A 25,030-nucleotide genomic window follows, 5' to 3' on the forward strand; every position below is an offset into this window, starting at 1 on the left:
AAATAACAAAGTGACTAATACCAAAACCGAAACAGTCCTGAAATGTGAAACAAACACTACAACAGGAAACAATCACCCACAACACACAATGAAAAACAGGCTACCTAAATATGGCTCCCAATCAGAGACAACGACTGACACCTGCCTCTGATTGAGAACCATACTAGGCCCAACACATAGAAATCTAACAACAGAACAAAACATAGAAAAACAACATAGAATGCCCACCCCAACTCACGCCCTGACCAAACTAAAATAAAGACATAAAAAAGGAACTAAGGTCAGAACGTGACAGGTAGGCATGTTCTCTGCTATCCACTTTATATTTTCATTATTATTTTAAGTATAGGGGGGTCGCTTGTTTTTTTTAAGGGTCGTCAAAAATATATTCCACGGACGGGCCAAATATTTTCATTTCAGAGAGGTCCGATTTTCTCCAAGTATCGCTCATTATAAATAATGTACAGTCCCTAACATACCTTCATGCAGATAGAAAGGAGAAATACCACCCAAATACCAAGAAACTAGACTTACACCCCTATATATGTATTTGGACAGTAAAGCTAAATGGTAAAACAGATATGTTTGAAAATACCCTCAAATAAAAAGTGACATTCTGTACTCTCATATGCTGGAGTATAGATCCAAATTAAATGTTTTTGCTTCACTGTCCAAATAAATACATAGGGGAGTGTTTGTGCGAGGAGACAATCAAGATGGGTTCGATGTCTAGCACATCTAGCATTGATTGTGAAGGAAGGAACATATTTTTTCTCCCTCATTACCGGCAGATCCTTCCTTCCTGATTCTTTTCAACCTTTCATTGATGTACCAAAGCTTGATAACCTTGGTTTTCTTTTCTAATGGTCTAACAGAGATACTTACTGTTGAATATACACTGAGTGTACAAAACATCAGACTGACCAGGTGAATGCTCTGATCCCTTATTGATGTCACTTGTTCAATTTATTTTGATACTTGTTAAATCTACTTCAGGAGACAGGTTAAAGAAGGATTTTTAAGCCTTGAGAGACATGGAGACATGGATTGTGTGTGTGCCATTGCCCCGACAAATTGAGGCTGTTCTGATGGAAAAAGGGTGTGCAACTCAATATTAGGAAGGTGTTCCTAATGTTTTGTACATTCAGTGTATATCATGACAACAAAATTTGCAAAGCAAATGCTTCAGTATTTCATCAATGGTGGTATTAGTCAAATATGGTATGACAGATGTTATGATGCCTTAGTACACGTATTGCATGCAAAGCTCCTCTCTACAACAAATTGCTAACAAGCTAACATTATGTTTGCCTCCTGGCTCCCCTGCCTGTTGTTGACCAAACGTGTGGCAGTGACAAAGGCTACACAGCAGGTATGGGCTATGGTGATGTCACATGGAGCTGCCTCCTACTGTGTCAAAGTCACACAGTTACAGCAATAAACAATTTGTGTAAACTGTACATTTTATGCAAATTTTGTACTAAAAGTTCATTGTTTGAAATAGTAACCGTGACATGTCCAAGCATTCCTTTGAATTACAAAAAAACATACTCAAACTCTTTTATAGTAACATAATGAAGTACAGAATGTATGTTCATTCAACTATACATCACTCTAATGACAACAGAACAAAACAAATACATTGTTTCTGATACATGACCAAGAGAACAAAAGCACAACAATGAGAACTCAACTCAGCAGCTGCAGTGTGGGGGAAAACAATCATTGTGACAAAAGGATAGCATGATATATTTGCCTTAGTATGGATCATTATGCAAATGTTCACTTTTACTATGTACAGGTACACTGATTTACTTGTTACCAATAATGACGCTGATCCGTCTACCAATCAAGATGGCGATAAATTATGCAAATGGTACAGCTGTTTTCAGGCAAATGAATCCCTGTGGAAAATAGTGCTGTCATCTTAATTGGAGACTTATCACCAGGTGTCACATATAGCCATAGAAGTTAACGCACAGCCAGTGATAGAGCTGCTACTGGAGCCATAGAAGGAATTGACCTGTGTCATTAATTCTAACCAGTCAGCTATGTTCGCTACTTAGCTAAATGTCTGTCAAGAAGCTGGTGGCTGGATAGAGGTTTCAGATAAGTTCATTCCCAGGTCATCCTATTAAAAAAATGTCATTGGTTCTTAGGTTTATCCATTCCTGACACTAAACACCTTTGAACTAAATGTCACATACATCTACACAGTCCAGAATTGCACACGGGTCAAGTTGAATGTTAATTAATACGACAGCAAATAGACTTAAAGTACAGAGATTGTTTTCATTAACTAAAACATGCATCACCTTGACTAGGGACTGGGGCCACCATGTCGGAGGGCAACACAACCTTAGGAATTGTGAGTCAAACCTTGGCAATGGCACATTTCATAACAATCTTAGCATTTGTCCCAAATGGCACCCTATTCCCTACATACTAGAGACGGACTGATAATCGGCCAAGCAATTATATCGGGCCGATAGACTATTCTAGTCGATAGACTATTCTATTCTAGTCTATCGCCTATTGGCCCTTCCCCCCATATAGCAAAGCTGTTGCTATGCCAGGCACCATTCACTGCCTAAGCCACGAGCACTGCTCAATGCAGAGGAATGTCTAGCTGGGAAAATCAGCAGCAGCAAGCTAGCTCATTCTCCAACAGAAAGGTGCAGTATTGACAAATGGATGAATTGTCACAGCTGCCAAAATCGAACCCCTTTTGCAAATATTAGTTTAGTTAATTCACTCATAATAAGGCTCATGTTGACGTCCTCGGAAATCCATGCAATAAGCCAGCTAGCTAAGCAGATAGCTATGTGACCTGATATCAAAGATTAGGATAACTAACCCTTTCATCTGTGGTGTTAGCCAGTTGGCTATATTAGCTACTATGCGATCTATCTGGCAAGATAAACATGGTGCTAAGATATCAGATAGGAGCTAATATCCAACGTAGCTAGCTGGTTATCATTTTGAACATGCACCATTTTCGGCAACGAGCCATCTGCTTGCAGTGTAACTTTAGCATTTGACTGGTGTGCTGATCTGAACAGCCGCAATCATACCTATCAATTGACAGTTGATAGTCGGATTAGATGATTGTCGTAATAGGGAAAGAAGGAAGTGTTTTAAAATGCCTAAATAAAGGTTGGCAATAAGTTTAGCTACCTAAGAATCTTTCTGCATGTTTATGGACCAAGAAACCTGTAGATCAGCGCACGTGTGTGCGTTCTCACTTCTGAAACTATGGGCAGATTTGAGTCATTCAGACAGAACGTGCATTGTCCTTTCATCTTGTTAGATATTAGGCACATTCTTGGCTTGGTAGCAAATGTCATCGCCATTGAGCGTGATATGATAGAGGGAGACGTGAAAGAGAGCAGAGTTACACCCTCCCGCTATCCAATCGTAGCAGTAGGATCAAGTTACAACCCGCCCATTTCTTGAAAGATAACTGAACCAACCAAATGAGTTGTTTCAAATTTCGTCCTGGCAGCTGAGTTGTTTAGAGATGCGTTTGTAACAGTTGAACTTTAGTCCGTCCCCTCGCCCCGACCCGGGCGCGAACCAGGGACCCTCTGTACACATCAACAACAGTCACCCACGAAGCATCGTTACCCATCGCTCCACAAAAGCCGCAGCCCTTGCAGAGCAAGGGGAACCACTACTTCAATGTCTCAAAGCGAGTGACGTCACCGATTGAAACACTATTAGCGCGCACCACCGCTAACTAACTAGCCATTTTACATCGGTTACACGTTCTTACAGCTGAAATAATATATTTTTCCCAAATCATGACATTACGTTGGACGCATTTGCATTGAATATATTCTCAAACTAACAGCGTCTATATTTATTTTACGAGGCAAGTCAGTTAAGAACAAATTCTTATTTTCAATGTTCAGGGGCAGAACGACAGATTTGTACCTTGTCAGCTCAGGTATTTGAACTTGCAACCTTTCTGTTACTAGTCCAACGCTCTCAGTTTTTCAAGAGATTTATACTTCTACTTTTACTTTTGATGCTTAAGTTTATTTTAGCAATTACATTGACTTTTGATGCTATATTTAAAACCAAATACTTTTAGACTTTTACTCAAGTAGTATTTTACTGGGTGACTTTCACTTTACCTTTGAGTCATTTTCTATTAAGGTCTCTTTACTTTTATTAAAGTATGAAAATTGGGTACTTTTTCCACCACTGCTGGTAAGAAGGGGTAGGGAGGTACTTCACATGCTCTCGTGCATTCTTTATGCTGCCAAGCTTCAGGAAGCAGGGATAACCTTCCTAGAGAAACACACTACCTTCAAGTTGATGCTTCAGTCCAGTGTTCTATTCAGTACAAACTCCAAATAAACTGTGTTTGAGCACAAAACATCTCAGAGGTATAATGATTGCATGCATCTCGTATTGTTGCACAGTGAGAATACAGGTTGAATTACTAAGGCACATCTGCAATGCTAATTACCATAGTATGATTAGTGCTATCACACTACAGAAGCAATTATTGTAAACAACATACAGTACATGAATGACTGAATGAAAGTCATAACAGTATTAGTTTATTTCAGATCTGAAGAACTAAGGTGTGTGGTAAGAATTTAGGAATTATTACCTACAAAAGTAAGCACCATCAGATCACTTTACAATTAATTTTGACAGCTGTTCTTGGCACAGCATTGATATAGACAGTAGACCTGAATGTCAATGCCAAGCAATGAGCTTATGTTTATGTATAATCCACATAGACATCATCCATGGAAAAAAAATTGGGAGGTCAACCCCCAATTTAGGCACATACTGTAAATGGACAGTCCCAATCTAACCACATTCCTCTGAGAATGTGTCCACTCTACTGCTAAGTAAATACATTAGCTTACCTCCGACAACATGAACCCAGGTCTGACTCCACTCAACAACCAACACAAGGTAGTGCCCTCGCCGCTTCACTTGGCTAATCTTAATAGATGCTAATAGAAGTTGATGACAGCATTGAGCTTTAAGTGCTAACTGTTGATATATACAAACACCATTGTTGATAACATGACTGAACGTAACTCTTGAGAGGTGCCAAACTCTTGCTCATCTCTACCGTGACATGGAACTATCTTTAGCCAGTGCTGATAAAACAATTGAATACAACATTGATTAAAATAAATTACATGAAAATGTGTTCTTATACCAAACAGAGTTAAATGTAGCCTACTTAAAGAGCTTGCCACACACATAGCATAATACAAAACAAAAAGGATAAAGAATTTCAAGAACAGCCTTATGCAAATGTGGATTCCAATCCAATGAAAGTGTATAGTACATATCAGTGGAAAACAAATGAATTAGGCTACCTAACATTTCTATCAAACATTTCACGGTGATCTCACATTGCTACTGACCAAAGGGTGACCAGTGGGAGTAATTTCAGAAGGATAACCCCATGTGGTGCCACAGTGTGTACAAATCTCTCTCAATGTGATGTTCGAATTCTAATCTCAGTGGTATTAAGCGACCTTGACCACATTGCAGTTCTTTCTTGTATGTGCTTTTTAGATTTGATAGATAAGAGACTGTTAAATTGAGGATGCTTAGTATTGTAAGCTCCTAACAGAAAACTAGGTTCAGTGTGCATAATGTAGCCGACATAGAAGCAGTCACTGGAATTTAGCCATTCAAATGTGTCTGCTTTGATAAAATACAGTATTTCTACATGAAAATCACATTACTGCTACATGACCACTAGCCTGATACTGTACAGTATGTGCCCCATTTCATGTAGAAATCCTATACCCCAGGGCCAAAGCATGCTTCTTGTCAAAAATGATGATTATCATGCATAGAATTACTTTTCTAGAGTGACAAAGCATGTTTCAATATGACAGGTGAAGCAGTGCACCCTTGGAATCTATCATAATTATCTCTCCTATTGCCATGTTGTACATACAAATTCCATTTGTATGGAATTTGAGCTACCAGACTCAATGAGCTACCAAACTCATTTTTTTCGTATGCCAGTTGTATTTATACAAATTATGAATATAGTACAAATGGATATTACAAATAAAATAAACTTGGTTGCAAAATGTCCAACACTAGATAGACTCAGCAGCACTATGGTAATGGTGGCAGAGGAATGGCTGAAACCCACATAGACCCACTATACCATATATATATATATAACCCACTATACCGAGGAGATTACATTTAGAGGAGAATTCATGTGAGTGATTGTCCAAAAATCAACCTAATTGTTATCTTTTCAAAATGTGAATAGGCCTATATCTGGGCTAGGCTTCATCTAAATTCACATTGGCTGCGCCTGCTCTTGTCCTACTGCATTTATTCACCACTTTCTAATTTAATTTCAGTCCTTCTGGATTACCTTCATCTACCTAATGGCTTCCTGATTGCGTGTCTAGTCCTTCTGTTAGCATTATTAAAATGTCATTTCTGAAGTAATTAAGTAAAGCACTTATTTTCTTGAGGTTACTTCGCCACTTAATTTGTTCTTCATTAATGATATGTAATGGACTTGTAAATAAATGAATCATTGTTTCATAGCATGGGTGCAGTGTCCTGGAATAATGGTAAAGTTTGTCTCATACTGTGTAAAGTAATCGGATAAAGTAAAACAGAATGTTGGGGACAGCTTTGAAAGAAATCCACTAAAGCAAATGTTGTAATATTTTTGGACTATTGCTGTCTATATAATAACATGTGGTGAGTATTTAGATGTATATTTTTTTAGGAAATATTTATATTGTAAAGAAAACACTGTTCATGCTGCCTTAAAGTGCTAGAAACTTCAGATTAATTTAACCATAAAAGTTTAACTGCCGTCTCGAAAGATGTATGAACATCAGTGAATCTCCAGCATTGTAGTAGAGCAGGGGTTTGAAGCATAGAGCCAGCGAGGGGATCCAATCTGGCCCGCGGGTGGTTTGAGTAAAAAATTGAGAGAAAAAATAACGTGTGGGGATACATTAACTTAATATACTTTAAAATGACTAAAACCAAATTGAAACAGTGTAGTAATGATAATGTACCTACATTCATACAGTTTCTTGACCGTGTCCAGCTTGCTAAAAATCAACAAAATGAAGGCTAGCATCAAAAATTCCAAAAACAATGGATAGAGGAAACATTTTAACATTTTAGCATTTTAGCTTGTATTAGAGGATGGCGCTGGAATGGAATCATGAGGGGAATGCAAATGTTCTGAACATTCCCAAAAATACAATTTCTCATCTTCAGCTATGGAGACAGGCCGTCTGCCTTCCCTCCTCTGGGGCTTGTTGATAACATCTGTCAACACATATGGCAGTCAGAAAAGTGTTTGTTTGTAAATCTAACAGAATAATGACAGCCAGATTCTGTAAGTGGAAAAATCATATGCTGATTAGAATGGAACTAAACATTTTCCACTGTTTTGTGTATGCATGGAAAATCTGATTACAATGGTTGCGTAAGTTGCGAAGAACGAAGACCGCATTGTAGAATAGTAATGATGTGTATAAATTAAGGATTTGTTTCCCCGCATCTGATGAGGTGCTCTTGAATCAATACACAAATCGATGAATTACGGAAAAACTGAGCAGAGGTGATGTCCAACAAGCTATACAAACATGGTTCTGAAAGACTAAGAGACACGCCGTGATTGTGATCGTGATTGCTTCAACCTCACGAGCTGTAGTGGGATTGTGGGAGCATATAATGACCGTGTGTTCAGAGATCTATGGGCATCTATTTAACCTTCTGTCCATTAAACCCATTGCCATGATGAAAAGGGAGCTCTAATGGAAGAGCCAGGTCTGAATGGAAGCACTAGAGGACATCCAGCAAACTGTAAACCTCATAAAACCACTGTCCATTTGTCAAAATGGTTTCATCTGTTAGAAATGGTTTTATTTATCTCATTTTCGGACCCTAGCATGTCCATTGAAACACTTTCCCTCTTCAAGATACTTTTTTAAAAGCATTGTTCTGTCAGGAGAGAACTATGAATCACAAGAAAATGTATGCAGATAATAAATGCAAATTAGTCTGTCATATCAATGTTTGGTAAATCCTTCGCAAAATCTTGTCAAGGTTAAAATAATCATCAAGCAAAGCTTTGGAACAGTACAAAGTCAGAGTTAGTAACAATATGATATAGGGTTTAACTTTATTTATTCTTGTAACTATGGGAACAACCCAGCCCACGCATGTATACAGAACTGACCCACTGGACAGCCTTTCATCTAGCAAGCTCAAGCAAGTTCTTTGAGAGTCCAACCATAGCAACTGAGAAAGTTATTGTTTCTTATCAAACAAAACAATATAGTGTTACATAACATAATTCTGCAAATCCATTGTTCATTTCACATTGCTTCATTCATCAGAGCTTACAGTAAGTAGTACAGAGAGGTTCAAGATTTGTGATAATGCATTCTCACATAATATTACCCCTCATAGAGTCAAGTGTCAGTTGTACTAGGTGAGTGTGAAGGTGACACAACAGTCTGCTGTAGAAGACACTGAAATAAGTTCAAGAGGTCTTCATCATTCCAGCAGAATAGCAAGCAATGTGCTTTATAAAAGGTTATAGAGCTGGTCAAGTCAGGGTATAAATGCAGAACCAGAGCCACTATTGCGAAACAAACTGTTGAATATGGATGTGCCAGGTATGCTGCAAAGCTCTTAAGCCTAAACTCAAGCCAACTAAATACATAATACATCATGACTCATACTGTATTATGTTTATGATCCTTGCCAGCTCCTAAGTAAGCATAGTGAACCATCCATACTGTATGTCCTTCATACCCATCAGTAATAACAAGGCCCATGAAGCATTTTCTCAACAGGACAGTTTCATCATGTTGCTTCACCTTTAATTTAAGTTTGGACATAACGACTTACTAACAAGCCTAATTGTTCTTTCCCTCGACTAGCATTGTAGCAGTAGACAACAACTTATCAAATCGCAAAAAATGGTACATCGCTTGGTTGTGTCTTGCATTAGAAGAGGCAAAAAGTGCAATCCGACAGACCCTAGTCAGTATCAGCCACCCCCAGCCAAGGTTCAGACAAGACTCACTGACAATAAGTTACCACTTCTCTGACAAAGTAATTCCTGCTATCACTCCCTCACTGTTCTCACCTGGAGCTTGATTGTCAGTCTTGCACACTGCAGCCTAATGACAGACAGACAACCCTAGGAAGCTAACCTGTGTACACTTCTATGTAAAACTCACTCACTTCACCTCTAGTTAGAGGAGGTTGATAAACGGGTAGATAAACATTGCTTTACTTTCTGGAAGGAGGTCTTATTAATCAAATTACTTTTGATTAGGATTTAAAATACCTAAACCAAGAGTACTTTTTCAATTTGTAATCCAAATAGAATAAATCACATTGAAGGTAGGGTGGAAACAAATGATTTACTACCATCAAATATTCTGGGAATGAGGTAAACAACAGAGAAATGTTTTCAGCTTAATTGTGTTGGCACCGCATTGCCATTCATTACTGTAAAAATCAACTATTAACTTCTCACCAACCATCCGATCCCACTACAACTCTTATTTTGTATGGAAGATAACTGGCAGTAACTGGATCCAGGATGTCTAAGCAGTACAATGCATACTATATGCATTCATTGTTTTTGAACACTGTGTACATTAGGTGGAGTACTTGGCAATGGGGATTGGGTGTAAGCCTACCTAAAACTAATCTCACAGAGGGTCTCCTTGTCATACAGAGGGTATCATTGTCAAACAAAGTATCCTAACTGTTTGCCATCTCTCTCTCTTGCTCTCTCTTTCTCTTTCTACCGCACCTGCTGTCTTGACCTCTAAATGCTGAGCTATGAAATGCTAACTGACATTAACTCCTGAAGTGCTCACCTGTTCCACCTTATATGACCACTGTGAATATTATTTGACCCTGCTGGTCATCTATGAACATTTGAATATCCTGAGGAACGATCTGGCCTTAATGACCATGAACTCTTATAATCTCCACCCGGCACAGCCAGAAGAGGACTTAGCCACCCCTCAGAGCCTGGTCCCTCTCTAGGTTTCTTCCTAGCTTGCTGTTCGGAGTCTTTGGGGTTTTAGGATGGGTGTCTGTATGAGCACTTTGTGACAACTGCTGAAAAATCGATTGATATAGCTGTACGGTTTCTAAGATCCTCCTGAGAGCAATTACTGGCCAAGAAGATGGCATATTATATAATTGAAAAACTACCGCCTTGTAAATATTTAACTAACATGCCATGGCTGACATACATTACATTTACCATTCTATAGCGATAACCCTAGTGTGCTATGGTGAAAAGGTCACCTTAAACTTCATCCATACTATTTTTACGACTGTGACACGGTCAGACAAGTGTCCCAGCAGTGTCGAAAAAAGGATTTCCATGATTAGCACTGCAGTGCAAAAATGTGAATTCCATACAGAACATTTCTGTCAGCCCTCAAAGTAGCTTAAGTGGATGGAAATTGAAAAAGTCTCCGCCTGAAAAAGATAGACCTGTGTCCTATAGAGAGACTGCAAGATCAGCTTCCAGACAGAGTGAACAGAGCCCTGAAATTAGTCATCCTTTGGAGAGTGCAAGAAAATACAGTGTGTTCCCCACTACCGATATTAGAAGGGTCACTCCCATTGCGCCAAACTCAGGTGTCACTCAAAAGTTTTTGCCCCAAGTCACCAACTTGTGCGTGCTACTTTAAAAAGTACAAAATTCAGTATTGGCAAAAAGTATGAACTACTAATACATTACTCTTTAGGTTGATGTTAAAATGGTTTGCCATTAGGCTGTTTAATATAAACGTAATTGAGTAACTCCACTGAATGTAACTTAAATTGCGCAGTGTCATGTTAAAATAAATGTCAAAACCTCTCTAATCATTCATAATCTGGGGAACATTACCCTACTTGGGGCATTAAGCCAATCAGGTCCATAATCTCATTACACAGTAGACTGCATGTGAATTAGAATCCCACAATTTATGAGAATGGTGTCTAACATTGGAAACCTTTTATGCCCTGATTGACATTTTGGTACCAGAAATAACACAATTCTGTGCTTCGTTCCTATTGATGTCTTGGAATGACTTTAATGTCTTCTTCAAGGGTTGTGAGCTCACTGGGAATGCCCAGGTCAGTACGGAAGATTCACTTATACTGTATGAAGAGGATGGTGTAATAAGGATGGGGGGAGCAGTATCTTGCCATCAATACCCTAGAAACTTCTGGATACTGGTTCTAATTGAAGAGATGAGCCAAATAACCCTTTCTACATTTAATCTTGTAACCGCGTCATCTTTACATCTTTTTTATTTTTCTTCACCTTAAGAACTCTGAAGGCTACTGTTCGTGAAGTGCCATAAATTACAAGACTGCATAACTTTTTCCAAGGGACAAAAATATTCCTAACCACTGCTGCTCTGTTTGGTTGTCCAGAATTTTGTCCCAGTAGTACAGTACATGTGATATAGATTTCATCTTCTTTCATTGCACCCAGTTGAGCCTTTCTAACCCAAGAGTCAAATAAAAGCAGTATTACAGTTTGGCAACTATATCGACACTACTGAGACACTGCAGTCTACAGACACCAAACATATTTGCTAATGACAGCACAATATTCATTCACATGCTGTGCTTGACTGGGATCATTTCCAACATATGAATACAACACCGCCAACGCATTTAGAATAGATATATGATTTGAATATTGGTTTAGAACTATAGCTAAAATTAAATGAGATTTTTAAAACTTGATTTTGATCATTTTCAGGTGGACATAAAGACATCAGAAACCATGCAAAATCTACAGCTAATCAATGGAGAAACATCACACAGTAGTTGGCATTCGATTTTCAACAAAGGTGCTCCCACAGCTACTGCTGCTACCCCCTCCTAGTGGGGAGATAAACATCACCTCTCTTCAAGGGACTAGTCTAAGCACCAGCGCATGTTGTCATGGAAACCATTCACTGGCACACAATCTCTCTGTGCTCCCTCTATCGCTGTAGAAATGCCTGGACTCCAACTCAGCTTTGCTGCTTCTTTATATCAGAAAGAAGTATTTGGGTTAAAAATATATATATATATCAATCAGAGGTTGGTATGTGCAAGGAAACCTTTGTGGTCTTTTGTGTGGGTGGATCGGAGAAGGGGTGTACATATGTAGGATCTTAATTTGATCCCTCTTTTGGTGCTGAGAATTTTCTTGCACCGTAAATAAATACATTCACAGAAAACCCACACTATCACTTTTCATGTAGCCTACCTTTGGCCAGCTCAGAGCCTAACCACCGAGCAAGCAACATTATGGACTAAAAGTTAAAATCATATTGCTGCAGGATTATTTTGCTGTGATAATATATTGTAGGTGAAATTAAGATCCTGCATCTGTATGTATTGTACTATGCATGAGTGCCAGTACTTGTCAGTGTGTGTGATTGTGTGGTGGATTTTGTGCGCACCGGGCAATACTAAAAGGGAACCCATTATATCCAATTAAAAATAGCTTCAAACCCTTGCATGTGTTCTGTTTACACTACATTAAGTATTAATAGAGTGTGGAGATGGAGGTGTAAACACCTGAAGCAGTGTGCATCCTGAAATGTACTGATTACCTTTAAATCTGTGTAAAACCTAGTAATGGTGAAACGGATATCACATTTTTATTGCTATTCATAATCATAAAACTAATAGGGAAAATAAACTAAAAGGATCTGCTGCTTTTGTTCAACATTTGGAATTAAAACAATACATTGACTAGCCTGGGTAGGGATGGACATTCTACCTACTGTACAGAACTGCAAACGCACACAGTGGAGTGGGTTACTAGTAATTTATGGAGCAGGTAGGTAAGAATAAATTCTTTGTCAAATAATCCTCTTACCACAACTTTGGGATAGTGATTGAACTCTGGACTAAACATTTATTATTGATATCAGGGTGCACGCACAACTTTGCAAATGCTCTCAATTACGTGTGTATACGCAAATATGTATTAATAAAAAATCCCCATGCATATTCATAATGATGGGATCGTGTGAACCAATGTTAATTCCCCAAAGGTAGGTTATACTGGACCAAATGATTCCATTATTTCACATTATGACTTGTAATTAATCTGCACATGGTGCCTTTCAGCATATGGGGATGATCAGCGGCTGCCAGAGTAAATACAGAGAAATCTCTCCCCCAAAGGGAGACTTCATTAGCTCATCTGAGGACAAAGTTACATTACAGCTCTATCTGCTATAATGTGAAGTTGATATACAGTGCCTGGTGAAAGTCTACACCCAGTGCAGTCTTCAGTTTGCTGCCTTAAAATAAAACCTAAAAAATGAAAGAAAAACCGAATGATGTCTTAATTGCATATGTCCCCACACCCTTGAGGTAATACTTGGTGAAAGCACATTTGGCACCTATTACAGCTGTGAAAATGTTTCTATATGATTCTACCAACTTTTCACAACTCTTAGGGCAACATACAGCTGTATATCCATTGTTCTTGTTATCCTGATCGTCGTTAGGAGAAAGAGAGGAGGACCAAAATGCAGCGTGATGATTATCCATTTTAATGAACACGAATAATCTAACAAAAAACAACAAAACACGAGAACGAAACGAAACAGTCCTGAACGGTGAACATACACAAACACAGGAACAGGAACAATCACCCACAACCCACAATACAAAACAGGCTACCTAAATATGGTTCCCAATCAGACAACGACTAACACCTGCCTCTGATTGAGAACCATATCAGGCCAAACACATAGAAATAGACAAACTAGACATACAACATAGAATGCCCACTCAGATCACACCCTGACCAAACAAAACATAGAAACATACAAAGCAAACTATGGTCAGAGCGTGACAGTACCCCCCCCCCCCCCTAAGGTGCGGACTCCGGCCGCAAAACCTAAACCTATAGGGGAGGGTCTGGGTGGGCATCTGTCCGCGGTGGCGGCTCTGGCACGGGACGTGGACCCCACTCCACCATAGTCATTGCCCGCTTCAGTGACCTCTTTGTAGCGGCGACCCTCGCCGCCAACCTTGAACTGGGAACCCTAATAAAGGGCCCCACTGGACTGAGGAGGGCCTCTGGACTGAGGGGCGCCTCTGGACTGAGGATCAGCTCCGGACTGAGGGGCAGCTCCGGACTGAGGGGCAGCTCCGGACTGAGGGGCAGCGCCGGACTGAAGGGCAGCGCCGGACTGAAGGGCAGCTCCAGACTGAACAGCGGCTCCGGACTGGCGGGCGGCTCTGGCAGCTCCGAACTGGCGGGCGGCTCTGGCGGCTCCGAACTGGCGGGCGGCTCTGGCGGCTCCGGACTGGCGGGCGGCTCTGGCGGCTCCGGACTGGCGGGCGGCTCTGGCGGCTCCGGACTGGCGGGCGGCTCTGGCGGCTCCGGACTGGCGGGAGGCTCTGGCGGCTCCTGACTGACGGGCGGCTCTGGCGGCTCCTGACTGACGGGCGGTTCTGGCGGCTCCTGAATGACGGGCGGCTCTGGCGGCTCCTGACAGACGGGCGGCTCTGGCGGCTCAGGACAGACGGGCGGCTCAGGCGGCGCTGGACAGACAGACGGGCGGCTCAGGCGGCGCTGGACGGACGGCTCAGGCGGCGCTGGACAGACGGACGGACGGCTCAGGCGGCGCTGGACAGATGGACGGCTCACACTCCACTGGACAGACGGACGGCTCAGGCGGCGCTGGACAGACGGACGGCTCAGGCGGCGCTGGACAGACGGACGGCTCAGGCGGCGCTGGACAGACGGACGGCTCAGGCGGCGCTGGACAGACGGACGGCTCAGGCGGCGCTGGACAGACGGACGGCTCAGGCGGCGCTGGACAGGAGGGAGACTCAGCCGGCGCTGGACAGGAGGGAGACTCAGCCGGCGCTGGACAGGAGGGAGACTCAGGCGGCGCTGGACAGGAGGGAGACTCAGGCGGCGCTGGACAGGAGGGAGACTCAGGCGGCGCTGGACAGGAGGGAGACTCAGGCGGCGCTGGACAGGAGGGAGACTCAGGCGGCGCTGGACAGGAGGGAGACTCAGGCGGCGCTGGACAGGAGGGAGACTCAGGCGGCGCTGGACAGGAGGGAGACTCAGGCTGCGCTGGACAGGAGGGAGACTCTGGCAGCGCTTAGCAGGCGGGAGCACCGGTAGTGAGGAGATGGAGAGACAGCCTGGTGCGGGGGGCTGCCACCGGAGGGATGGTGCGTGGAGGTGGCACCGGATAGACCTGGCGCACTGGAGGTCTCGAGCACCGAGCCTGCCCAACCCTACCTGGCTGAATGCTCCCCGTAGCCAGGCCAGTGCGGCGAGGTGGAATAGCCCGCACTGGGCTGTGCTGGCGAACCGGGGACACCATGCGTAGGGCTGGTGCCATGTACCCCGGCCCGAGGAGACGCGCTGGAGACCAGATGCGCTGAGCCGGCTTCATGGCACCTGGCTCGATGCCCACTCTAGCCCGGCCGATACGAGGCGCTGCTATGTACCGCACCGGGCTCTGCCTGCGCACCTGGGACACCGTGCGCCTCACGGTGCCTGCCCGGTCCCTCTCTCTCCACGGTAAGCACGTTGGCGCAGGTCTCCTACCTGACTTCGCCACTCTCCCCGTGTGCCCCCCCCAAGTAATTTTTGGGGCTGCCTCTCTGGCTTCCAGCCGCGCTTTTGTGCTGCTTCCTCATACCGCCGCCTCTCCGCTTTCGCTGCCTCCAGCTCAGCCTTGGGGTGGCGATATTCTCCAGCTTGTGCCCAGGGTCCCTTGCCGTCCAGAATCTCCTCCCAGGTCCAGGAGTCCTGCGATCGCTGCTGCTGCTGCTGCTGCCCGTTACCACGCTGCTTGGTCCGGTTGTGGTGGGTGATTCTGTCACGATCGTCGTTAGGAGAAAGAGAGGAGGACCAAAATGCAGCGTGATGATTATCCATTTTAATGAACACGAATAATCTAACAAAAAACAACAAAACACGAGAACGAAACGAAACATTCCTGAACAGTGAACATACACAAACACAGGAACAGAAACAATCACCCACAACCCACAATACAAAACAGGCTACCTAAATATGGTTCCCAATCAGAGACAACGACTAACACCTGCCTCTGATTGAGAACCATATCAGGCCAAACACATAGAAATAGACAAACTAGACATACAACATAGAATGCCCACTCAGATCACACCCTGACCAAACAAAACATAGAAACATACAAAGCAAACTATGGTCAGGGCGTGACACTTGTCAAAAAAAGCTCAATAAATTTGGTTGGGAATGATCGATGGACAGCAATATTCTAACCTTGTCTCTGATTTAAGGCAGGACTGAGACTGAACCATTCAGGAACACTCAACACCTTTGGAAAGCCATTCTGGTTTGTCTTTGGCATTAACATATGTGTAATTGTCCCGCTGAAAAATCTATGCTCCTTTCATATTAATTTTGATCCTGACAAACTCCCCAGTCCCTGCCGGTGACAAGCATAACCATAACATGATGCTGCCACCACAATACTTGAAAATACAGAGCGTTTCACTCTGTGTTGTGTGGTATTGGATTTGACCAAAAACCGAAAATTATTTTTCAGAATTACTTAACGGCAATGTTGCAGCAAAACAGAGGATATTAATTGTTTTTTTTAACACAGGCTTCCTTCTTTTCACTTTATCATACAGGCCAGTAATGTCGAGTGAATGCAATGTTGTTGATCCTCTGTATTTTCAAGTGTTGTGGCAGCATCATGTTATGGGTATGCTAGTCACCGGCAGGAAATGGGAAGTTTGTCATTATGGGTTATGGAAAAAAAATCCTGGATATTGTACAGTGGTGTCATACTCCATTTTGCCTCAAGCAATATTGCCTCAAGCAATCAGACTCATTACAGACTCATCAGCAATCAGATAAGCCATCAGCAAAAAGATAAGCCATTCTAGTTAAATTTGTCTTTTGTTTCTGTTAGTCTTTAGTGACATGGATAGAAGTACAGTCTGCTGTCATTCTGATCTAAGAATATTACTCCTGCTTATTATGAAGAAAAAATACATCTGTTTAACTTTGTAAACTAAAGGTGTGTTTAGAATTATTTTTGTTGTATTAATGCTATTTAATCTCTCCTCAGACTAATATTATTCTGTTTGTCCTGTGGGTACCTTTGCCACTGTTCCACCCCTTGTGTATTGCGCTGTCATGGTGTATCCGACGCAATCAGACTCATACTTGTTAAGCCTACTAAATAGCATGGAAATACTGTATGTGATTGCAAACACAGCAACGATATAGCACGCATGCCTTGTTGTGAGTAGGATATGTTAGTGCTAACAAAGCTGGTACATGGCCCCTCCCACAAATGTGCTGCAATGTGACTTACAGAGAAGACTCCATTAATGTGTGGATCACAGGAGGTTGGTGGCACCTTAATTCGGGAGGACGGGCTCGTGGTAATGGATGGAGCGGAATGATATCAAATACATCAATGTCATGGTTTCCATGTGTTTGATACCATTCAATCTCCTCCGCTACAGCCATTATTATGAGCCGTCGTCCCCTCAGCAGCCTCCACTGATGTGGATTTGTTGTCTCACTCTTTTGGCCATGCATTCTGAACAGATGTATTGTATTTTGTTCCCCAAAGGCTTCACTTTATAGTATCACACTATACAGTGCATTCGGAAAGTATTCAGATTCCTTCACTTTTTTCACATTTTGTTATGTTAAAGCCTTATTCTAAAAACACACAATAACCCATAATGACAAAGCAAAAACAGGTTTTTAGATATGTTTACAGATTTATAAATGGAAATATGACATTTACATAAGTATTCAGACCCTTTACTCAGTCCTTTTTGAAGCACCTTTGGCATCGATTACAGCCTCAAGTCTTCTTGGGTATGATGTTACAAGCTGTATTTGGGGAGTTTCTCCCATTCTTCTCTGCAGATCCTCTCAAGCTCTGTCAGGTTGGATGGGCGTCGCTGCACAGTTATTTTCAGGTCTCTCCAGAGATGTTCGATTGGGTTCAAGTCCGGGCTTTGACTGGGCCACTCAAGGACATTCAGAGACTTGTCCCAAAGCCACTCCTGCCTTTTCTTGGCTGTGTGCTTAGGGTCATTGTCCTGTTGGAAGGTGAAACTTCGCCCCAGTCTGAGGTCCTGAACGCTCTAGAGCAAGTTTTCATCAAGGATCTCTATGTACTTTGCTCCGTTCATCTTTCCCTCGGTCCTGACTAGTCTCCCAGTCCCTGCCGCTGAAAAACATCCCCACAGCATGATTCACCGTTGGAATGGTGCCATGTTTCCTACAGATGTGACGCTTGGTTTCATCAGACCAGAGAATCATGTTTCTCATGGTCTGAGAGTCCTTTAGGTGCCTTGTGGCAAACTCCAAGTGGACTGTCATGTGCCTTTTACTGAGGAGCGGCTTCCGTCTGGCCACTCTACGAGTTTGGCAGTGTGTTGTGAGCATACTCCGTCCCAGACGAGGAACTTTCTCCAGTTGCTGGCCTGGGTGGAGACAAAACAGAGGAGGAACTTCTCCAGCTCCTGGTTGGCCCGCTCCGTTTACCCATTCAACTGTGGGTGGAATCCCAAGGAGAGACTCACCAACACCCCCAACAGGGAGCAGAAGGCTTTCCAATACCGTGCGACAAACTGGGGCCCACGATCCGAGACAATGTCCTGGGGAAGTCTGTGTAGTCGAAAGACATGGGTAATCATGAGATCAGTGGTCTCCTTCGCTGAGGGTAACTTGGATAAGGAAATTAAATTGGCTGCCTTGGAGAACCGATCAACGACCACCAGGATAGTGGTAAGCCCTTGGGATGGAGGTATCCTTGTGATAAAGTGTACGGACAGGTGGGACCAGGGCCGGCTGGGGATGGGCAGAGGTTGGAGCAACCCAGCCAGTAGCTGTCATGAGGACTAGCTTTGTGCACAGGTGGAACAGGTCGCAACAAAGGATCTCACATCCTCAATCATGTTTGGCCACCAGAATTTCCGCCTCAGGAACTCCAGTGTCTGATTAACCCCTGGATGCCCATTTAATTTAGAGGAGTGTCCCCATTTTAGTACTTGGGAACAGGCTGATCACGGAACGTAAAGTCTGTTAGTGGGTCCCCCGCTGGGGTCAGGTTCTCGGGTCTGGGCTTGTCGGACCGTGGTCTCAATACTCCATATCACTGGGGCAACAATAAGGGAGCTGGGGATGATGGGCTCGGAGTCCCTCTCCTCGTTAGAGACATCATGTTGGCGGGGAAGGGTGTCTACTTTCTGATTCTTGGATCACGGGCAATAGGCTAGTGTGAAATCGAACCTGTTAAAAAACAGATCCCACCTAGCCTGTCGAGCGTTCAACCTCTTGGCTTCTTGGAGGGAGACCAAGTTCTTATGGTCCGTCCAGATCACGAAAGGATGAGGTGCCCCCTCCAACCAGTGTCGCCACCTCTCAAGGGCCCACTTAACTGCCAAGAGCTCCCAGTTGCCTACATCATAGTTGAGTTCTGCTGGCGAGAACCACTTGGAGAGAAAGGCACATGGATGCAGTTTCTTGTCCCCCTTATTCCGCTGTGAAAGGACCGCCCCTGTCCGAGGCGTCCACCTCTACCACGAAGGAACGGGTTGGATCAGGATGGACAAGGATGGGTCCGGAGGAGAAACGTCCCTTGTGCTCCCTGAATGCCCTGTCAGCCTCGGGGGTCCAGCAAAAACAGTTCTGGCCCGTGAGAGGTGCTGCCAGCGCACCAAAGTTGCGTATAAAACGCCTGTAAAAATTGGCAAACCAGAGGAATCACTGGACCTGTTTGAGTGAGGCAGGATGGGGCCGGTCGGTGACCGCCCTTACCTTTACGGGATCCATTTGGATGCTGGCGATAGAGATAATGTGGCCCCGGAAAGAAACTTGGGATACATGGAACTCCATAAAAGTAGTGCCATCAGAAAGTATTCACATCCCTTGACTTTTTCCACATTTTATTGTGTTACAGCCTTAACTGAAAATGTATTCATTTGAGATTTTGTTGGTCAATGGCCTACACACAACACCCCATAGTGTCAAAGTGGAATTATATTTTTTGACATTTTTACAAATTAATAAAAACATTTAAGTTGCATGGACTCACTCGGTGTGCAATACTAGTGTTTAACATGATTTTAGATTGATATCCTCATCTCTGTACCCCACACATACAATTATCTGTCAGGTCCCTCATTCAAGCAGTGAATTTCAAACACAGATTCAACCACAAAGACCACAGAGGTTTCCCAATGCCTCGCAAAGGACACCTGTTTGTAGATGGGTAAAAAAAAAAAATGAAAAGCATACATTGAATATCCCTTTGATTATGGTATATTTATTAATTACGCTTTGGATGGTTATACTTGGACACCCAGTCACTACAAAGATACAGGCATCCTTTCTAACTCAGTTGTCAGAGAGGAAGGACACTGTTCAGAGATTTCACCATAAGACCAATGGTGACTTTAAAACAGTTACAGAGTGTAATGGCTGTGATAGGAGGAAATTGAGGATGGATCGACAACATTGTAGTTACTCCACAATACTAACCTAATTGACAGAGTGAAAATAAGTTTGTTTGCAACAAGACACTAAAGTAAGAATACTGTTATATTTGGGGCAAATCCAATACAAGCTTGACTTAGGCTAAATCGAAGAGGAAAATCTGTTTCAGTCTGCTTTCCACCAGACACTGGGAGATCAATTCACCTTTCAGTAGGACAATAACCTAAAACACAATACCAAATATACACTTAGAGTTGCTTACCAAGAAGACAGTGAATGTTCCTGAGTGGTCAGTTTTGACTTAAATCTACTTGAAAATCTATGGCAAGACCTGAAAATGCTTGTCTAGCAATGATCAACAACCATTTTGACAGAGCTTGAAGAATTTTTAAAAGAATAATGGGCAAATGTTGCACAATCCAGGTGTGCAACACTCTTAGATACTTATCCAGAAAGACTCACAGCTGTAATCGCTGCCAAAGGTGTTTCTACAAAGTATTGACGCAGGGGTGTGAATACTTATGTAAATTAGATATTTCTGTATTTCAATTTCAATACATTAGCAAAAAAATCTAAAAACATGTGTTCACTTTTTCATTAATTAAGGGGTATTGTGTATAGATGGGTAAGGGAAAAAATCTATTTAATCCATTTTCAATTCAGGCTGTAACACAACAAAATGTGAAATAAGTGAAGGGGTATGAATACTTTCTGAAGGCACAGGTGCCATTTGGGATGCATACCTAGTCGCATATCACACTCCCTCACTGTACAGTCCTGCCATATGAAAGGACAGTCCACATTCAAAGAGTCCCATAGAACTATAGCAGTTGTGCGCTTCTCTAATCAGCACCATGGACAGCAGCCAGAGTTCTGAAGTGAACGCCACTCACTCTGCTTATGTTCTTTCCCTCTCAATGCATTCTTGAGTTTGCTCTAAAAAAAAACGTTGCCTAAATTTGTGAACATGTAAAAAGGAACATTACTTAAACGTATATTTTGTTGTATATATGGAGTGGGTATCAATAAAGGCTATTCTACAGAGCTGAGTCTACCATCTGAAAAAAGTAAAACTATGGAGAATATGTACAGTAGGCCAGTCTATACATTGTAAAGAACACAGGTTGTAGTGATATAGTACTACACCTGTTAATAACTCCACCAGCATGTAAACACATATAATATGTCTATTAATCTCAGTGAGGTAATAGGATCGCAAATATGGAATATTTTCACATACATTCCTTAAATGTACTTTAGTGGATATACTGTAGTAGGCTATACTATTATTATCAATAGGCTCGCGTCCTGCACTTTCAGCCATCAATGCTAATGATTGGTAGCACATAACCTTGAAACCAGCTAAGTTTTTGTAAAATGCCAATGTAATTTCAGTATTACTAGTCATTATGCTCGATTATGTTTGCTACCAATATGCTATGCATATGTCTACAGTTCTGAATAGCAATTGAAGTAGGTTCATTATCGTCATGTAGCCAACTCAATGTACACCGTGGAAATGATTATAGCATATAGCAATCTTAGCCAGGCCTAGTGTGTATTATATTGCACAAACTCATCTCACGTGTAATAATAGACATGGCAGATATAATCTTCTAATAACAATAATAGACCGTTTATGAAACATGGGCATGGCAAGTGGGGGTGCTGAACATCAAGACTGCAGCCTATCATCCGAACTCACCTAGGACGAAAAAGGGGAGTTCAGTGTTTTCTAGATCGTCCACGACGACTATTTCTCCCGGGAAATCATTTCTGACGGAGAACAGAAGCTTGGGCTCGGAGGCCGACGGACTATGCATGATGCTCAGGTCGTTTTCTCTCAAAAACGGCAACGCAGACACGGTGACGCTTTTCATTTTGCATTCCATATCTTGAGACTGATCCTCGTCGGCATTCACACCTTGAATATTAGCAGCTTTGAAGGCAAGAATCCATGCGAGCGAGACAAGTAATCTCAGACCCATCATGCCCCGCATCACTGCTACTTCGTATCCCCGTCTCCTTTCTGTTCGAGGGCTTCACTTCAATACGGAGAGGAAGAGGAGCGAGGGGGAATGCGCTGGCAAAGCACACATTTCCGGGTTGTTTTGTTCGGGAAATAAATTGCGCTTATTTCGCATAAATCCCCATTGCCTATGCTCTGTCACATGGTTAAAGATGATTTTTGATCATTTCAATGCAGCGTATGAGTTGTATGATAGCGGGAAAGGCAAAAATGCGCAGTACCACTGACCCCTTTATTGGAAATACCCAAATCAAGCCATTGAAAATGCTGCTCATCTGGGAGCCCACTAGTGCAATATGGGATAGTCGACTGTATTTGCGCGCTAATACGTTTATAGGTGTTTATTATAGGCTACAGTAATAACCCGTATTCAGTCGCTATCTGCCCACATATTGTGATGACTTGCGATGGACCAAACAAACTGTCAGTATTAATAAAAATTAAAAAACATCAGCCCTGGGTTTTATTACAGCATCTGCCCTGTCAAAACAGAGGTAACTCCAGTACACTAGGTCACCCAACTTGAAAAATTAAAAGTAAACAATCAATGAATGTCAGGAGGACTGAATAATAGACAAAACATAACTAGAGCTATCACAGACACCATGCATTTATTAATGGGATGGTTGCATGAGACTTGCAAGAGAGTGGAGTCATCAATATTCAAAGAAAATAAAGTTTGCATGGGGTTTTGCACATAGGAGTAGAAAGAACAAGAGCAACTGAGTGCATCTGGTGATGAGGCGAGTGGCAGGTGCAGAGAGGGAGAGAGGGCACAAAGCTGGGTCTAAGAATGATCTCCCTGTGTAATCTTGAGCTTCTTCCAGCAGTCGAGCAAGGTTTTAGCAAACGGCATAGTGGTTCTGTGATTAAAGGCCACACAATTCATTTCCAACTCTGACCTGCACCATAATTGAGCTCTGAGGGTGGGAGAGAGCACGACAGCAACATCACTATCACCATCTCCGGTTTTTGATATCCATTATTTTTGGGAGATCTTTCAGCAACACATGTCACATGGGCATGTTATTGCGGTATACACTATATACAGTACATTCGGAAAGTATTCAGACCCCTTGACTTTTTCCACATTTTGTTACGTTACAGCCTTATTCTAAAAGGAATTAAATAGTTTCCCCCCCCCTCATCAATCTACACATGTATTTGGGGAGTTTCTCACATTCTTCTCTGCAGATCCTCTCAAACTCTGTCAGGTTGGATGGGGAGCCTCACTGCACAGCTATTTTCAGGTCTCTCCAGAGATGTTTGATGGGGTTCAAGTCCGGGTTCTGGCTAGGCCACTTAAGGACATTCAGAAACTCGTCCCCGAAGCCACGTCTGCCTTGTCTTGGCTGTCTGCTTAGGCTGTCTGCTTAGGGTTGTTGTCCAGTTGGAAGGTGAACCTTCAACCCCAGTCTGAGGTCCTGAGCTCTCTGGAGCAGGTCAAGGATCTCTCTGTACTTTGCTCTGTTCATCTTTTCTTTGGTCCTGACTAGTCTCCCAGTCCCTGCACTGAAAAACATCCTCACAGCATGATGCTGCTGCCACCATGCTTCACCGTAGAGATGTGCCAGGTTTCCTACAGACGTGATGCTTGGAATTCAGGCCAAAGAGTTTAATCTTGGTTTCATCAGACCAGAGAATTTTGTTTCTCATGGTCTGAGAGTCCTTTAGGTGCCTTTTGGCAAACTCCAAGCGGGCTGTCATGTGCCTTTTACTGAGGAGTGGCTTCCGTCTGGCCACTTCACCTCGTCAGGCTTCCAGGCCTTAGCTGGCTCGAGAGGTTTTCTTGCCTCGGTTGGCTCAGCAGGCTCCCACGCCTCAGCTGACTAATCAGGGTCCCGCCCCACACCTTAGCCGACTCGTAAGGCTCCCACGCCTCGGCCGGCTTGTTAGGCTCCCATGCCTCGGACGGATCGTCAGGCTCCCACGCCTTGGCCGGCTCGTCAGGCTCCCACGCCTCTGCGGGATCGTCAGGCTTTCATGCCTCTGCTGTCTCGTCAGGCTCCCACGCCTCATCTGGCTTGTCAGGCTCCCACGCCTCATCCGGCTCATCAGGCTCTCATGCCTCAGCCGGCTCGTCGGGCTTCCCCGGCCTCAGCCGGCTCGTCCGGATCCCATGACTCAGCCGGCCTGTCAGGCTAGCCTAAATGGGACGCCCCCCTCCCTGGCGCTCGAGGGCCCCTGGCGTTCGAGGGTGCCAGGCTGCCCATAATAACGCACACCTGTCACAATCCTTACGCGCACCTGCACTTCTTTGGACTCACCTGGACTCCATTACTTTGTTGATTGCCCCTCCTATATGTGTCTGTTCCTCAGTTTGATCCCTATGTCTGCATTATTGTCATTATATTTCCCCTGTTTAGATGCTGTCCTTGTTTGTTTCATGTCAGTTATTTATTAAATGTTCACTCCCTGTACTTGTTTCTCGTCTCCCAGCATCTGTCCTTACATAAGAATGATGGAGCCTCTGT

General features: G+C 43.1%; 1 protein-coding gene across 1 annotated transcript in view; it reads right to left on the minus strand.

The window, feature by feature from the left end:
• The window catches only part of astn1 (astrotactin 1), a 235,296-nt gene extending 212,769 nt beyond the window's left edge, over positions 1-22,527 (minus strand). Inside the window, exon 1 of the mRNA XM_038963261.1 lies at positions 22,233-22,527. Within this exon, the coding sequence (XP_038819189.1) occupies positions 22,233-22,527 (295 nt within the window). The remainder of the gene's footprint in view (positions 1-22,232) is intronic.
• Positions 22,528-25,030: the final 2,503 nt, after the last annotated feature.

The sequence above is a fragment of the Salvelinus namaycush genome, chromosome 25 (assembly GCF_016432855.1).
Source record: "Salvelinus namaycush isolate Seneca chromosome 25, SaNama_1.0, whole genome shotgun sequence".
Taxonomy (NCBI): Eukaryota; Metazoa; Chordata; class Actinopteri; order Salmoniformes; family Salmonidae; genus Salvelinus; species Salvelinus namaycush.